Source organism: Sus scrofa, chromosome 3, assembly GCF_000003025.6.
Source record: "Sus scrofa isolate TJ Tabasco breed Duroc chromosome 3, Sscrofa11.1, whole genome shotgun sequence".
In the NCBI taxonomy this organism is placed as follows: domain Eukaryota; kingdom Metazoa; phylum Chordata; class Mammalia; order Artiodactyla; family Suidae; genus Sus; species Sus scrofa.
In genome coordinates this window covers 117,791,790-117,809,715 of record NC_010445.4, presented here as the reverse complement: position 1 = coordinate 117,809,715, position 17,926 = coordinate 117,791,790, and the positions used below count along the sequence as shown (strand labels likewise).

Sequence of the window (17,926 nt, the reverse complement as noted above, 5' to 3'; positions counted from 1 at the left end):
ATTTACCAAAACAAATGGCTGGATTTGGTCCACTGGTCGTTAGTTTGCTGTATATCGAGCACTTCCGGACAAAGGCGGGTTTCAAAGCAAAAACAAAGCCATCCCTCTGATTGCTGGCATTAGAAATTCTGGCTGTTGCAGTTCCGGTTGTGGCGCCCTGGAAACGAATCCAACTAGGAACCATGAGGTTAAGGATTCGATCCCTGGCCTTGCTCAGTGGGTTAAGGATCTGGTGTTGCTGTGGCTCTGGCATGGGCCTGCAGCTGAAGCTCTGATTAGACCTCTAGCCTGGGAAACTCCATGTGTCATGGGTGTGGCCCTGAAAAGACAAAAGACAGAAGACAGAAAAAAAAAAGAAATTCTGGCTGTAACTCTGACCTCGGAGGCACACGGTAGTTCTAGCTTTTTTCCTGCCACACCTTACTTCAGGAAACTGGAGAACTGTGCCAAGTCGGGGCTGCCTTGTGCTCAGGTGTCCTGAAATCTGAGTGAAGAATTAAGGTGCTTGAGAACGAAACCAGGAAATCTTACCATTCTTGTGGCATCTTGGCCAGAAACCTGTTTGTGGCACAACTCGGGGCTCTGTAACTGTCACAGCTCATTAGCTGGCCAGGGGGCTGACAAGCTGAGTCAAGTTCACAGGCACACCAGGGCCCCTCCCTCTGACTCAGCATGGGCTGGGTCATGCTTGGTGGGGGCTTAGCAGCTAAGTGCACCCCACAACGAAGGCCCCAGGAGGGGCATCCCAGGACTCTGCTCCCCTGGACCTGGGTGGAGCCACATTTTCAGGCCTGGGAGGATGAGGAGGTCATTGCCATGCCAATGCTGTGGTTGAGGCAATTTCTTTTGCCCCCAGATTCTCAGATTTTGGAACTGTAAGGGACCTGAAAAGACCCATCTCATGCGAGAATCTGTTGCTGTTCTATCTGCATTGCTATGGCAAGTTTGCCACGTGACCTGCTGGGCTGGGTGACCAACCATCCTGGTTGCCCAGGACCAAGGGGTTCCCAGGGATACTGGCCTTCTAGTGTTAAAGCCAGAAAGGTCCAGGTATACTGAGATGAATTTGCCACCCTGCTTGGCCCTCCGTTGCCCTTAGAGGACAGGAAAAAGTGAGACAGGACACAGGCTTGGAGGCAGTAAAGCAGATGTGCTTGCTAGGGCGTGGCCTCCACTGGCTGCTGGAGTGCAGAAGGGGAGCTCCCCACGCAGCAGAGTAGTCAGGGGGGCTTCCTGTAAGAGGAGGGCGAGATCTGAGCCTCGAAGGGCTGATGTGGTTGGTGGCAAAACAGCCATGTAGAAGAAGGAACTGGAACCAGAAAGGACAGAGTATACCTGTGTCTCAGGGAACGTGGGTGTGGGGGTGGGGTGTCTGAGGACAGGGACCGGAAGTGGGCTCTGAGATGCTCTCCATCCTCCATGCCCCCTGCCCTTCCCCCCAAACCCAGCTCCGAACATTTCTGTGGGCAGAGCCCAACCCTGGAGAAAGCTCTAGAAACTGCCTTCTTTTTTTTTTTTTTCTTTCTTTCTTTCTTTTTTTTTTTTTTTTTTTGCCTTTTCTAGGGCCACTTCCGCGGCATATGGAGGTTCCCAGGCTAGGGGTCGAATCGGAGCTGTAGACACCAGCCTACGCCACAGCCACAGCAACATGGGATCCACGCCTCATTTGCGACCTACACCAAGTTCACGGCAACGCCGGATCCTTAACCCACTGAGCAAGGCCAGGATCGAACCCGCGACCTTATGGTTCCTAGTTGGATTCGTTAACCACTGAGCCATGATGGGAACTCCGAAACTGCTTTTTATATAATATTGGAGAGCAGAAGATATGCACCTCAGGGGCTGATGCTTAATGGGGAGGGTCCCATCTAGTGGGGTAGGGGAGCTCGGCCTGGGGCTGTGGCACAGCCCCACCAGGACAGCTCCGTTCCAAGTCTGAATGTGAGCTCCCGGCATCTCAGGATGGAAGGACCTCTTCTGTTTTGTTTCATGTGTCAGGAACAGCTGTGCCACGTCCTGGTGTTACCGTCTGACACCGAGAGGCGAGGCTCTCGATTCATCAGGGCTTGCCTGCCCTTCCCAAGGTCTTCCCCAGGACATCTAGAGAAAGCCGTTCAGGAGCCCCAGGAGTGCCAGGGACGTGCTTCCCCTACTTTGAAGGGGCTTCTTCCTTTGGCATCTACAGATTCTCTCCAAGACTGGCCCGAAGCCTGGGGCATGCTGGGTAAAGTTCCGGAAGAAGATCCCTTCCTCCATTGGCTCCTGGCTCCAGAGTGTTGTCCATGGCTGGGGGCGCGGAGAGGGAGGGAGCGATCTGCTCTCCGGTTTCACTCATTTTCATTTGTTCCTCAACTTTTACTGAATGCCCGTTCAGTACATTTTTGGGGGGAGGGGGTGGTGACTGTGGGTCAGTTGGGCACTGAGGCTCCATCAGCGCCAATCAGTCCAGGAGCCCCCGTGGCCAGGCCCTTTCCTTTCCTTCCCTTCCTCTTTGCTGATCCTCACACCCTGAAGAGAGGCAGAGCCGTGGGGAGCCCCATCTCACAGATTCCCCAAGCATCCCCAATTTCTTTTCCTTTTTTTGCTTTTTAGGACCGCACCTGTGGCATATGGAGATTCCCAGGCTAGGGGTCCAATTGGAGCTGTAGCCGCCGGCTTGCACCACAACCACTCGGGATACGAGCTGCATTTTCAACCTACCCCACAGCTCATGGCAATGCCGGATCTTTGACCCACTGAGCGAGGCCAGGGATCAAACAAGCAGCCTCATGGATCCAGTTGGGTTCTTTAACCGCTGAGCCACGAAGGGACCTCCCCCAATTTCTGCTTGAGGAGACTGAGGATCAGAAGAGAAGCCCTGGGTGTAAGGGCCCTCAGTGTGGGCCTGCATCCTGGGGACTCAGAAACTAGGCGGGATTGGAGTCCTGGAATATAAGCCACCAGCCAGCTATGGAGATCTTGACTTTCCTGTCTGCTCCTCGCCTCTGCGTATGTGGTCGCCCCTGCTGGGAATGCCTTCCCTTCCCAGCTGCCTGAATCTCCTCCACCCTCAGGGAGAACCCAGCACAAGGCCCTGGTGATGGCTCCCCTCCCCTCCCCACCCCGCCAGCCCCCCTGTACCTCCATCGCTCTGACTGTTAGTGCCCCGCCCAGCCTCCCAGCACATCTGCCTGTTGGCGCGTCCCCACGGTGGGACTCCGCTCAAGCAAGAGGGCCACACCGCCAGAGTGACCCTTGGCCTGGCACGTGCCCTATGGGCAGGGAGCCTGGGAAAGACCTCCTGGGCCAACAGGTGGCCTCTTCTGCCCGCCTCTGCAGCAGAACCTGGTGTGTGCACTGTTGATCGCCATCCCCCTGGTCACCGGCCTGTACCTCCTGGTCAACATCAGTTACCTGCTAGTGTTGTCGCCCAGTGAGATCCTCTCCTCTGATGCGATGGCTGTGAGCTGGGGGTGAGTGAGTCACGTGACGTGTTCAGGGCCACAGAGGTGGGTGGGGGAAGGATGGCGCCCCATGAGGATTTCAGCTGGCCCCCGGGGGGGCTCGATTGCTCCGTTTCCAAGGGGGTCTGGTGGTCATCTTCCAGGTTGCTGCTGGCCCCCTGTCTCTCAATTCCTCTGTTGTCCTAGGAACCAGGTTCTGGGGGCCTGGGCCTGGCTGGTGCCTTTGGCTGTTGCGCTCGCGACATTTGGCTCTGTCAACGGGTTGTTCTTCAGCGGAAGCCGTGTGTGCTATGTGGCTGCGAGAGAGGGCCACATGGTGAGAGATGGGGTCGGATCTGGGCTGGGCAAGGTGGTGGGGGCTGCAGGAGGGAGGCTGGAGCGAAGCTTTCGCTTTCTGGAAGCTTGGCATTTAGCCCCAGTCAGGACTTTCCCTAAAGACATGGCCCCCTTTTCTTCTAAGAATGGGACGCAAGCATCCATAACTCTCCATTGAAACTCTAGTCCCTTTACTTCCAGGTTTTGGGAGGTCACTGCACTGGGTCACTCTGTGGAGGTTGTGGGTGATGGGGTGTCTGTGGACAGTAGTGGTGCAGGGGCGGTGGGGAGGAGCCACAGGAGCAGAGCCGGTGTGTACTCCCTGGGCCCTCCCCCGGGGACTCCCTGCCATGCCCTTAGCTTTCGCTGCAATAACCCCGACTGGTAGACAACCCACATCTCAGTGGCTTAGGACAACAGCTCTGCTGCTGGCCCAGGCTTGTGTTCAGATCTTCTCACTCTGAATGTGAGTCTGTTCTAATCACAGGGACCCAGGCCAAAGTGACTCCTGGGGCATCTATTTGCCATAGCAGGTGGCAGGGGTTCCAGAGGCCAAGCTAAACCACACATGCCTGCTAACCCTTCATTGAGCCCAGCATCAGTGGATGAAAACTACGTTTCTAGCCCAGAGGTGGGGAGAGAGGGTCTCAGTATTTGCTGAAGAATAATGCCATCTACGCAGTAACCCGGTATCCCTCTCCATGCTCCATCGCTGCCTGTCCCGTCTTCTCTCCCCTCTTCCTCTGTCTCCCCCCTCTTGGTCCCTCCTGCTGTCTTGTGGAGGGAGCAATAGAAAGTTGAGAGATCAGGAGTTCTTGCTGTGGCTCAGCTGGTTAAGAACCAGACTAGAATCCATGAGCCTGTGGGTCTGATCCCTGGCCTCGATCAGTGGATCAGAGACCCAGCGTTGCCGTGAGCTGTGGTGTAGGTCACAGACGCGGCTCAGATCCTGTGTCGCTGTGGCTGTGGTGTAGGCCGGCAGCTGCAGCTGTAACTCAACCCCTAGCCTGGGAACATTCGTATGTAGCAGGTGCAGCCCTTAAAAAAAAAAAAAAAAAAAAAAAAGGAAAGGAAAAGAAGAGAAAGTTGAGAGATTTAGCCAGGCATCGGCTACAGCTCTCCATGCTGCAGCCCCACCTTCTAGGCTATTGGGTCTTGACCTGGAGGGATGGGTCTCCCAACCTGTCACCCCAGATAAGTGACAGTGACCTGTCTCTGGACATTGTGGGAACTGGGGACTGCTAGTTGGGTACAATGGTATCTAGAGTGAGTGAGTTTGACAGGGGAAGAGGGTAGGAGCTTCTGGGGACAGACACCCTCTACGGCTATCCTGGGGGCCACCTGACACCAGGCTTTGCTTCCCAGCCCCGGCTTCTGTCCATGGTTCACGTGCGTCGCTTCACACCAGCCCCAGCTCTGATGTTTACCACAGCAGTGGCTTTGGTCCTGGTCACCCCAGGAAGCTTCAACACCATCGTGAACTCCCTGAGGTACGTGAGACTGCCCTCCCAGGCCGAGCATCTCGTGGCCCCCACGTGTCCTCATTCACACACAGGCCCAGATGTATAGTCGCTATGTGCACGTGCAGTTCTAGAAGTCCCCGATGTGTGCACACCCACACACATGTACATATATATATATACTCGTATGTGCAAGCACATTTCTAGAAGCCCTTATGAGTGTGTGAGCATGTGTGTGCGCGGCATACACACAGACACTTCTGGAAGCCCAGGCTCAAGGCTCCCGCACAAGCACACATTTCAGCCATTCTCTCCCAGTTACGTTTCCAAAATTAAACATGGCGCCCTCCTCTCTTGCCTTGTTTCCAAACATTCAATGAAACAAATTTTCACAAAGAGACAGTTAAAAACTTGGGTTGTCTTTTTGTTGTCTTTTTTCTTTTTGGCTGTGCCCATGGCATGCAGAAGTTCCCGGGCTAGGGACCGAACCCTCACCACAGCAGAGACCTGAGCCATAGCAGTGACAGTGCCGGTTCCTTAACTTGTTGAGCCACCAGAGAGCTCTTTTTTTCTTTTTTCTTGTCCCTTTGCTTTGTTCCTTGGACAATGTTAGAGGATATGCAGGCTTTACTCAGGTTAGTTGTAGCCCTTGGCTTGATGTAACTTTTCCATTGTAGTCCGGCCTGCATTCTGGATCTGACCCCACAGAGCTCTATTGAACTCAGGGCAGACTCACAACCACGCCGTGTGGGCACGATCAGTGATCTCCTCAAAGTGGGAAGATGTTCTGACCTCTTCTCTTTCTTTCCCTGGGGCAGGAGTGATGGGCTGTTGTGATATCCCGCTGTAATTTTATTATTATTATTTGTCTTTTTAGGGCTGCACCTGCGGCATATGGAAGTTCTCAGGCCAAGGGTCGAAGCAGAACTGCAGCTGCTGGCCTACACCACAGCCACAGCTACACGAGATCTGAGCTGCATCTTTGACCTATGCTGCCGCTTACTGCAACGCTGGATCCTTAACCCTCTGAGCGAGGCCAGGGGTGGAACCTGCATCCTCATGGACACTAGTCAGGTTCCTAACCCACTGAGCCACAGCAGGAACTCCCCAGCTGTAATTTTATAAGTTCACTCAATGGGCACCTCTTTAACCCACCAGGCAGGCACAATGTCTGGAGCAGATTCTCAGAGTAATTTTTCAAGTGTCACATGTTCTTTTCCCTTGTTGTTTTACGTGTAATTAATCCTTTGGAATGGGATCTGCAGTGCTCGCTGTACCCTTCTGCAGAACATTAAGTAACAGACGTGTTTTTTCTTTTTATCTTTTTCCCATGAGAAAGAATTAAATCAAATTCAGGGGCTTATGGGGGTTTCAGCCTGAGATAGGGGAGCCTGGCTGAGAACGTCCCCAGACAGAAAGAGGACAAGGATGCTAGGACGAGTCCTCTCAGCCAGGACCCCCTACCTCCGGGTCTGGACCACCTCAGGAGATGGCCTCCAAGGTTAGATGGAGTCTTGGCCAGCCCCCCCTCAGCCACTGGGGGCAGAGGCCAGGGGTACGTCTGGGTGCCCTGCCGCCAGTTCTAAGGTGGGGAGAGTCTGTGAGGAGTATGCTGGAGCCGAGGGGAGCACCGCCTTTCCTGAGATTCCCCCAGACTCTTTTTTTTTTTTGTCTTTTTCTTGAGCCGCTCCCGTGGCGTATGGAAGTTCCCAGGCTAGGGGTCTAATTGGAGCTGTAGCCGCCGGCCTATACCAGAGCCACAGAAACATGGAATCCGAGCCACATCTGCGACCCACACCACGCTCACAGCAATGCCGGATCCTTCACCCACTGAGCAAGGCCAGGGATCGAACCCGCAACCTCATGGTTCCTAGTCGGATTCGTTAACCACTGCGCCACGACGGGAACTCCCCCCAGACTCTTTCTTTGTGAAACACAGATGCTCCTCCTTGCCTTTGAAACTTGTCCTTCTCTGTTCTGCCCGGCGCAGGCAGCGAGGCCTGGGCATGTGTGTGTGCCACTTCACACCTGAAGACCACGCAGGAAGGGATAGCCCAACGTGGACCCCTCTGGGGCATCCTTGTCCTTGGTGCCCAGCCTTGACTCTTTCTTTCTTTTGTCTGCATGGATAAGGGGTGCAGGGGGTGGCTGAAAGGCCCCCGATGTGCTTGCTGCTCTGCCCAGGTTTGCGCCTAGGAGGCCAGCCGCTCTTGCTGGCCCACCTGTGCCAGGGCCCATAGCGAGTGGCTCATGTTTGGCTTTCAGCTTCCTTGGCTGGCTCACCTATGGGACCACCATTAGCTGTCTCCTGTACTTGCGGATGAAGAAGAAGAAGAATCTTCCCCGACCTTACAAGGTAGCCTTTGGGAGAAAACGAGGGCCTTTTTCAATCCAGGCTGTTCCATGAGGCAGATCGTTGGACCACAGGGCCCTGGAGGAGGAACATAAAATGTTGCCACTGTCTTACTGGGGAGAGAATTTCTGTACGTCCTGGGGGGTGAGGGATGGATGGATCACGAGGTGTGGACTCTGCTTGTTGGGGACGTGGTTTTCCCCTGGAGGACATTGAGGGAGAACATGGGAGAATGAGCACACACAGGGGATTCCCATAACCTAGAGAGAGTCAGGCTGGGTCCCCAACACCTCTGCTCCCTGGAGGGCTCCCTGGAACCCAGCAGGTGGCTCCCCTGGCCTGGCCAGGTGTCCTGCAGAGACTGGGAGCGAGGACCCATATACCGCCTCCCATGGCCGTCTTCGTCATCCAGGTCTTGTCTCCGTGTCCCCTGCAGGTCCCCATCATCATCCCTGCCATCATGCTCCTTGCCTCTCTCTACCTGGTGTTGGCACCCATCCTCGACCATCCCCAGATGGAGTTCCTGTACCTCTTTCTGTTCCTGCTCAGTGGCCTCCCGGTCTATTTCCTGTTCGTCTACTTCCGGTGCCAGCCCAGGTGTTTGCAGGTGGCCACCCTGCATCTCCAGCTGCTCCTGGAAGTTGCTCCAACCACTAAAAATGCCGACTGAAGGACTGGACAGGGCCTCACTGCCCTCTGCTGTAGATCCTTCTGTCCTCACACAAGTGGCCTTGCCAGCTTCTCTGCAGGTTGACTGTGCTTAATTCTAATATGTTCCTAAAGTGCTATGACACAGCTGTGGCGGAGTTTGGGGTTTTCTATCCGGGACCGTGTCCTCTCCTTCTCTAAGAGCTGCTCCTTCAACACAGGTGGACCTCAGAGCCACACGGATATTACATGACAGTCTCTCTAGGGCACAGCTATCTGATATTCCAGGCAGGCAGCTTGGAATACTTTCCCTTCTTTTGAGATTTTGGGATTAGAATTCCAGTGGTTGCTTGAGTTGAGGAATCGCAAATCTTGGGATCTCTGTGGAGCCATCTTCATTACGTGAATAGAGAAATAGAGAAAGAAATGAAGAAAATATGCGGTGAGATGTGTTGAGAAATTATGCAGTCCCCAAGAGTTGAGGGAAAAACCTGAGAGTCCTTCCTGCTTTTTTATAGTCTGGGACACACTGATACCTTATAATAAAGTTCCACCTTTGGCTCAAGTGGGTTTGGATGGATTCTTATTTCTTGCAACTAGGAAAGCTTTGATTCTGACAAACTTTATTTAGAAGACATGATCCTTTAGTCAATGTTGAAAGCTGCCAACTGGCTTGAACAGGAAAAGAAGCAAGAGACATACTCCTGGGAAGGAGCGGTTTTCTTGGCTTTGGGTAAAAGGGAGGACGGTCAAGTTTCTCGAAGAAAGGAAGAAAAGTTAGAACGGGTCCCAGCAGGCTTGTGTGGTTACAGGACTAAGTGGGGGCAAGGGAGCAGAGGTGTCTGGTGGCCCAGGTGGGAATGAGCAATCGGAAAGAATTACTGCAGTGCCTGGAAAGCCTGAGAGGCAGTTCCTGAGAACATCAGGAGAGGTGACGCCAAAGACAGGTAACGCTTGAAGCTGGACCTAGACTGCCGCACATGGAGGGAGCATAAAGCCCTGGGGAGCCATTAAAGTAGCTACATAAATTGAAGAAGAACATAGCATTTTGTAAGCCATCGCTGAAAAGATGCCATTAAAAAGACATCTTTTGAAAAATGGGAAAAAAAGTTTAGATTTGTATACCTATGCTTTTCATTTTAGAACCAAAAATTTTTAAAGATGGAAAATTACATCATATAATATATATTAATAAAAGGTCATAATTTTATTGCTTTAGCCCAAAGCCTTCCTAGGTCCTTCAGGAAAAAAGGTCAGAACCAAAGCTATCTTGAAAGCATAAATTTATTAATAAAGACTTTGCTTTGGTGGTTGAAATTGATTTCTGGCTGGTGACTAAGGTGCCTGCTAGCCATTGTATAAAACTAAAACATGAAGAATAAAAAAAAAAAAAAGACTTCGCTTGCTTGCAAAAAAAAAACAAAAACAAAAACAAAAAAAACGAAGAAAGCATAAATTTAAAAAAGATGAATTTCTGGGAGTTCCCATTGTGGCTCAGTGGAAACGTACCCGACTAGTATCCATGAGGATGCGAATTTGATCCCTGGCCCCACTCAGTGGGTTAAGGATCCGGCATTGCTGTGACTGTGACATAGCACAACAGCTGCAGCTCCGATTTGACCCCTAGACTGGGAACTTCCATATGTCACAGGTGCAGGCCTAAAAAGGAAAAAAATAATAAAAGAAAACCCCAAAAAGATGGATTTCTGAATGTAAGAGTAACGGGCATCTTTAGAGCAAAGGTCCCGTTTGGAATACTTTTTTTGGATTTTATTAGAATCCAGTGTGCTGAGTGGTGACCTGATTGGCATGCCATCAACACCAGGTGATTTGGTCAGAGATGGAAAGGCAGAGAAACTCTTAGATGGTGAGGCAAGCCCCAGGTAGAAAGGCCGTCCCTTGGCAGAGAAGGGTGCTCGACTTCCTCCTTCCTTCTTTCTCAGTGCAGCCTGTCCTGGGCCCTCCCCCGGGGCCCTGGGCACGGGGCGAGGGCCAGAGCGGGTGAGGCTGGGGGAACCTGAGCTCCTGCCTCTGCACGCTGACCCCGCTCCAGGAGCCCCATCTCTGTCTGCGATTCATTGATCCTGGCGCCGCTCCCGGCTGTTCATCATCGCAGCCCAGAGAGGGCCTCTTGGGGGTGAGCCTCAGACCCGGAGAGATTCCACCCGTCTCTATGGCAACCAGTCCCTTCCAAAGACCCCATCAGCTGCTTCACGCTCCAACGTGGGAACGGCCCCCTGGCTGGCCGGCTCGGGGAGTGCGTGGGGCCCGACGGGGCGGCCGGGTGGGGGGTGCGTGCGGGTCAATGGAGGGAAAGGCTGGGGGCACTGTGGCTCAGGGGAAGGGGGCCCCCGAGTGAGGCGTCTGGGCTTGAGTTAAACTGGGGCGGGGGGTGAGTGGTGCTTTGGAAGTGGATGCTGGCTCCTTGTGCTGTGAGGAAAGAGGAGGAGAGCTTCGGGGGAGGGACCTGGGTGGTAGCTGTGGGTGTGAGGGGCGTGGAGGGACCTGGGACAGACAGCAAGGAGGCCTGGCCTGTCTTCTTGGCTGTGCATGAGGAGAAGGACTGGGGTTTGCACTTGGGAGACTTGGTGAGCGGGTTATGGTTCACGGAGATAGGGAAGGGGAAGGACTGGCAGGTTTGGAGGAAAGGGAGGCATTTTACTTTGCTCAGTTTGAAGAGAGTTAGGGGTTTCGTGTAACCAAGTCAAGACTGGATGCGAGTTATTTAGGACTAAATGTAGAAATGGAAGCCGTGGGAGTGAATAGAGCTTTGAAGACGGAAGTTTTCGATGCCACAAACCACCTCATAGAAATCGAACAGGCCTGGAGTTCCCATGGTGGCTCAGCAAGCGGTAATGAACTGGACTAGCATCCATGAGGACGCAGGTTTGATCCTAGGCCTTGTCCAGTGGGTTAAGGATCCGGTGCGGCTGTGAGCTGTGGTGTAGGTTCCAGACATGGCTCAGATCCCAAGTTGCTGTGGCTGTGGTGTAGGCCGGTGGCTACGGCTCCAATTAGACCCCTAGCCTGGGAACTTCCATATGCCACAGGTGTGGCCCTAAAAGACAAACAAAAGCCCCCCCCCAAAAAAAAAACCAAAAAACAAACGAAAAGAAATCTACTGGCCTGTTGTAAAAGTACCCCCAGCATCTATGGCAGGTTTTCCCCTTAAAATGGGGAGTAGGGTATGGTCTTGGTCCATGCTGGCTGCAAGCTACTCAGAGGATAGCCAGCTCCCTTGTTGCTTGGGGGTGCAGTCACCGCCCCCATTCTTAGGGCAGTTCCCTTCCCTAACTTGCCACACTCAGAGTCTTGCCCCTGGGTCTGGCCTCGGGGATGTCTGAACAAACCACCAGTTCTTGGAAGGCAGGGGGGATGTTTACCCCAACACCTCATTTCCTTGGTACTGTAGCTCCCCCAGGCCAGGCCCTCCTGCTGGGGCCCCCTCCTGGGGCCTGGAGTCTTGTTTCTGACCTGTCCCAGCTGGGGGCGGGGGGTGCTGGCTTCTGCTCCCAGCTGCCCTTTCTGGTACCAAGTGCCCTCTGCACACCTGACCTTGCTGTTGTCACCTGGGGTGGGCTTTCTGAGGCTACCTGCCCACGGCTTTCCCTGCCAGTCTCTGCACATCCTCTTGGCTCCTGTTCCCTGTCCATCACTGCAGCCACTGAGGCTGAAGAGAGAGGGAGGCTTTACCTGCTGCCCTCGGGCCCATGGGCTTGGATGGGGGGAGATGCTGGCAGGACAGCGAGGGAGTCCCTTCTCGCCTCCTAGAGGCCAGTCTGCTTCTGGCGCCACCTATTGGCAGACCCCACGGAGGAGTCCTGAGACAGGGCTGTGGAAATGGCAGGCCTCCCTCCGCAAGCCAGCTTTCTAGAACGCCCTCGCTTTGTATGTCTGCCTCCCTTACATGGCTGTGAGCTTCTGAAGGAGAGAGACTTTGCCTGTCAGTTTGTAGAATTCTCAGGGAGTCCTTGGTGAACCGTAGTTGCTGAGGTTGGGAGGGCTCTCTGGTAAAAAGCTGAGGAGAAAGTGAGGCGTGATGGTTTATTGCTGGCTGGCCCCCAGGCGGGGGTTCCTAGGCACTGCCAGGATACTAATGAGCAGCACAGAGAGGGTTAGCAACTCGCCTGATGTCACACAGATAGAAAGTGGTAGAACCAGAATTTGGATTCAGGCAGTCTGAATTCCAGGGCCTGTGCCTCTGCTGTTTTGCCCAAGGATAATGGGAATTAGAAACATGGCCAGCTTATGTTGCTGATGCCAATCATCATAAAAATAAAATAATATTAATAATACTATTGATAAAACATGACCTTCATAGTAGATACCTTTCCATCACATTCCTCTTTTCTTTTTTTTTTTTTTTTTTTTTTTTTTTTTTGTTTTTTTTTTTTTCTCGGCATATATCCACTCCATCACTGTAGCCCCCCCCCCAGCACATATCCACCTTCTCGCCTCACCCAGCTCCCACGCCAATCTCACCCTACCACCCCCCCTCATTCCTTCTTCTTCCTCCACGACGGAACTACATTCCTCTTTCTTTTCTTCTTTGGGGAACCAAGGTGCCCAGATCTCTAAATACATTGTTCTAGAAAAGGATGCTAAGCAGCGTACTCTGTGCTCTGTGTGGACACGTGACCCACAGGTGGGACCAGTGAGAGCCCTCCTGGCATTTTTCACTTTGGCACTAATAGAGGAGGAAGCACCTCTTGGCAGGTGAAGCTGGGAAATGGCCCAGACTCGTGGGAGAAGCCAGCCTGACAGAGAAAGAAGCAGATTCACCGAGAGAAGCAGGGAGGAGGGAGGAGGAGAGCCCCTCCTTCCCTGACCTGCTCCTGGCGCTCTGAGCCCGCAAACTCTCTTGTCTCTTGTCTCACTGGTTTATGTCTGGTTTTCTCTCCCCCCTCCCTCCTTTCTTCTTCCTTCCTTCCATCCTTCCTTCATTTCCTTTTTGTAGCTGCACCCGGGGCATATGGAGCTTCCCGGGTTGGGGTCAAATCAGAGCTGCAGCTGGCAGCCTACACCACAGCCACAGCAATGCCAGATCCGAGCCACATCTGTGTCCACAGCTCGCGGCAACACAGGATTCTTCCTCTTCTTATTTTTTTGCTTTTTAGGGCCACATCCGAGGCATGTGGAGGTTCCCAGCCTAGGGGTCTAATCGGAGCTGCAGCTGCTGGCCACAATCACAGCCACAGCCACTCCAGATCAGAGCCAAGTCTGCGACCTACACCACAGCTCATGGCAATGCTGGATCCTTAACCCGCTAAGCAAGGCCAGGGATCGAACCTACAACCTCATGGTTCCTAGTCGGATTTGTTTCCTCTGCACCAAGACGGGAACGCCCAACACTGGATTCTTAACCCACTGAGCAAGGCCAGGGATCAGACCCGCATCCTTGCAGACACTATGTCGGGTTCTTAACCCACTGAGCCTCAGGGGGAACTCCCTATGTCTGGTTTTCTCACACTTGTGACTAAAAGAGCCCTAACTCATAGCATTTTATAGATTATGAAATTTGCCCGCAGGTAGTTGAGGCGGCAGGCAGGGTTTTTTTCACAAGGGAATCAGATTGGAGCAGCTAAGTTGTGCCAAGCAATGCCAAGCAGCAAGAGATGGACAGGGTCGGCAATCTTCAGCCTGTGCTCCCAGGGGGGAGGGGGTGGCGTGGAGGGTGTCTGGGCCTACACCCCTCCTCAGCTCCAGTGTCCCCAGACTCTGACCTGGCCTTTGTCGCCACTCTTTCTTCTAGTTGCTTGACAGAGGCCTGTGGGGGGCGGGGCTGCAGGGCAGCTGACCACAGACTCAAGCACCCTGTCCTTCCCATGACCCTGGAGCTCACAGGGCTGCAGAGGACAGAGGTGCCAACGTGCAGCAAAGCAGCTGCAACACGGCCAGCAAACTGAGCACCCAGGGCTGGGGTGTCCGCCCACCCAGCACCTGGCCCTCTCCTTGACTCCGGACCCCTGCGCAGCCTGGGGTGAAGCTCTTCCTCTGGCCAGAGTTCTCTCTGGTCCCCGCCCGAGCACAGACACAGGGTGCAGGGGCCTCCTCTGGTCTGGGAGCTACAAAACCCCGGGCACCTCTGGGTCAGGAGTTTGGTGATCCAGCTTGGGAGTGGCCAGCTTGGAGTGGCCGAAGCCAGCACCAGAGACTATTCTGAATCCTGGTTTAGAATCTTCTTAACCCTGACAGCAAGAGCAGTCAGCCTGTGGCGAGAGGGCACTTCCTGTTTACTGCTGGTGTCAGGGCTGGTCTGAGAGGGACAGAGCCTTCTGTGGTTAATGTGAGCTGTGCCTCCCCCCCGCCCTGCCCCAGGCTGACTCATTTCCCCCATCCAACCCCTTCCCCTTTCCCCAGCCCTGAGACCAGGGTTGGAGGCTGGGCTCCCTCCAGCCCAGGGGAACAGGTCTGCTCCTCTCTGGTGGCCTGGGCCCGACTGCTTTTATGCCAGTGGCAGCAGTGGGCTGCCCTGTCTCTGCAGCCCACCTGACACCTTCTCACGCTCCTGTGACTTTGGTGGTGGCATCCCGTTTCACAAAGAAACTAGGGCCACCAAATTTAGCAAAAAATGAAATACAATAAAAAAGAGGATGCCTGGTGAAATTTGAATTTCAGATAGACAACAAATACTCAGGCCCAGGGAGGGAGTAGTCTGCTAGCAGGCCCAGCTAGGTCACCACTGTGACTCCTGCCCCAGGGTCACAGGTGCTCCCTTCTAGGCTGTGAAGATGCTGCTGGAAGGGGGGGATAATGGTCTAACCTGGCACAAAAGGAAGCAGATACTCTGAAGCAGTGGTTTCAAAACCATGTCATGGATCAGCAACACTCACATCTGTGTTGGTTAGTTTCCTCTGCCAACTTGACTGTGTCACGGGGTACCCAGACATTTGTTCAAACATTATTCTGGGTGTGTCTGGGAGGCTGTTTCTGGACGAGATCAATATTTGGATCCTTAGGCTGAAGGAAGCCGACTGCCCTCCCCAGTGCGGGTGGGCCTCATCTAATCAGTTGAAGGCCCGACTAGAACCAAAGGTCCGACTCTTGGCAAACAGAAGAAACTCCTCCTGCCTGACTGCTTTGGACCTGGCACATCTACTTTTCCCACCTTCAGGCTCAAATGGAAAAATGTTGGCTCTTCCTGGGCATCAGACCTGCTGCCTGCACCCTCGAGTCACATCATCACTTTCCTAGATCTCCAGCTTGGATCGTCAGCTTGCCAGCTGCAAATCTTTGCACTTGGCCTCCATAATCATGTGATCTGACTCCATCTCTATCCCTACCTCTACCTGTATATCTATATCTATATCTATACCTGTCTGTCTATTCCATTCAGACCCTCAACAGATCAGATGATGCCACATTAGCAAGGGTGATCTCCTTAATGCAGTCTACTGATTCAGATGTTAATCTCTTTCAGAAATACCTCCCCCAACACATATAGAAGTAATATTTTACTAGCTATCTGGGCATCCATCCCTTAGCCCAGTCAAGTGACACATGAAATTAACTCTCAGAGGCGCCCACTGTCGGGCTCCACGCCTCTCTACTCCACCTGCACTGTTTCTTTTTTTTTTTTTTTTTTGTCTTTTTGCTATTTTTTTTGGCCACTCCCATGGCATATGGAGGTTCCCAGGCTAGGGGTCGAATCGGAGCTGTAGCCACCGGCCTACGCCAGAGCCACAGCAACGCGGGATCCGAGCCGCGTCTGCAACCTACACCACAGCTCACGGCAACGCCGGATCGTTAACCCACTGAGCAGGGGCAGGGATCGAACCCGCAACCTCATGGTTCCTAGTCAGATTTGTTAACCACTGCGCCACAACAGGAACTCCTTTTTTTTTGTCTTTTTGCTATTTTTTTTGGGCCACTCCTATGGCATATGCAGGTTCCCAGGCTAGGGGTCTAATCGGAGCTGTGCACTGTTTCTAAAAGATGCTCTCACCTAGTCTCAGGCACCTGGGGAGTATCTTCTTTGGTTCCATCTCATGCCGTGGAGTGTTGATGAACGCGTCTCTTCACCTCTGTGTGCCTCAGTTTCCCCATCTGTGAGACAAGGGGGTTGAGTTTTGCTGCACAGGGAGTTGTAAGGGTTTAGCGAGCTTCTGAGGTCTGAGTTACTGGGGTTTGGGGAGTTGTTAAAATTTATGGGTTCACCCCCTCCGGTGGCTACTTACATCCGGGCACCATGTGTACCCAGGTGGGGGGGCGTGGGGGTGGGAAAGGCTGGCTGGGCTGGGCCAGGCCCGTCCACTGGATGCTGTGAAAGGGCTCTGTGGGCTGCAGCCACAAGCTCCTCCTGCCACTTGGGCCATATGGTCCAGTAGGCACTGTGGTGGTGGGAAAAGATGCTTTAGAGTTATTGGCCAGTCCCAGGGGGAGAATCACAAAGCAAAACCTTGCAGTTCTGGAGCGAAGCCATGTCCTCTGTGGTTGAGACCTAAATGCCTTTTGAAAAACACTTCTGGAATGCTTCTGGGCCCTAGAACAGAACTTTGGAGCACAGGACATCAAGTGACCAGGCGGCTAGAGCTACTCATCATGAGCTGAGTCCTGTCAGAACTGCCAAATCATAAGATTGAACAGGCTGGCAGCCATCCTCAGTGACAGGGGAGGGGGCGCCTCTGAGCCTGAGCAGGACCAGAGGGCACAGCAGGCAGGTGGCCCAGGCCCCCACTGCAATTGCACAGTGCCCCCCCTCGGCTCCTGCCCACGGCTGAAGGGAAGACCTTAAAAGACCAGCCGAAGGAAGAGAAAAAAGGCCCAGCTTGCTTTCTGCGGAGATTCGCTTGGTTATGTGGGCATTTGCTGCAAGTGGGTAGCAGCCACTCTACAGACTCTAAACAACATAGGTTAGAGCATCATGGATGTTGCTTTTCATTCTTTCATTTCCTCCTTTATACTTAATGTCATCCATTCATTCTCTCTTTCATGAAGCACCCGGTCCCTCCTGGTCCTCCAGGAGGACCTGTGACTTTTATTCCAGTGTCTCCAGCACATCTCCAGCTCTCACCTTTACGTGAGGCCCTTTCCAGCAGTGTTTAAAAATGCTCATCTCTTGGCGTTCCCGTCGTGGCTCAGTGATTAGCGAACCCACCTAGCACCCATGAGAACTCGGGTTCAATCCCTGGCCTCGCTCAGCAGGTTAAGGGTCTGGTGTTTCCGTGAGCTGTGATGGACGTTGCAGACACAGCTCTGACCCCGAGTCGCTGTGGCTGTGGCGCAGGCTGGCGGCTACAGCTCCGATTGGACCCCTAGCCTGGGAACCTCCATATACCACGGGTTGGGCCCTAAAAGACAAAAAGACAAACCAAAAAAAAGCCCATCTCTTTCATCTTATAAGAAAAACAAAACTTAAACTTTCTTGAAAGAAAGAGCAAACTGAGCTGAAGAAACAAAACGTCCCCCCACTTCCCCCCCACTTCCCTCTCTGTCTATTGCCCATGTTTCTTCTCCTCTTTCTGGCTGGCCTCCCTGAAAGATCAGATATCTGTGGGTCTCAGTTTCTTGCCTCCCTGGCACTCCTTGACCGTCTCCTCCAGGCAGGCCTCCATCTCTGCTGTGCTCTCTCAATGGCCCGTATCTCTGGCATGCCCCCCCTTCTCTCCATCCCCGCGGCCACCTGCCTCACCTCCTTCTCAGGTCTCTGTGATCAGCTCCTAACCTAACTTCTAGTAACAGCTTTCATTCCTTGGGTCTATCTCCCT

At 53.3% G+C, this 17,926-nt stretch overlaps 1 protein-coding gene across 5 annotated transcripts in view; it reads left to right on the top strand.

The window, feature by feature from the left end:
* The window catches only part of LOC100523732 (b(0,+)-type amino acid transporter 1-like), a 34,612-nt gene extending 25,828 nt beyond the window's left edge, over window positions 1-8,784 (top strand). For 4 of the 5 annotated variants that reach the window (XM_013996317.2, XM_021087790.1, XM_013996314.2 and 1 more), the window contains 5 exons: window positions 3,319-3,452; window positions 3,630-3,759; window positions 5,124-5,248; window positions 7,484-7,574; window positions 8,008-8,784. In XM_013996317.2, the coding sequence (XP_013851771.1) occupies window positions 3,319-3,452; window positions 3,630-3,759; window positions 5,124-5,248; window positions 7,484-7,574; window positions 8,008-8,241 (714 nt within the window). In that variant the 3' untranslated portion in view covers window positions 8,242-8,784. The remainder of the gene's footprint in view (window positions 1-3,318; window positions 3,453-3,629; window positions 3,760-5,123; window positions 5,249-7,483; window positions 7,575-8,007) is intronic. The other variant, XM_013996318.2, reaches the window with a different exon arrangement.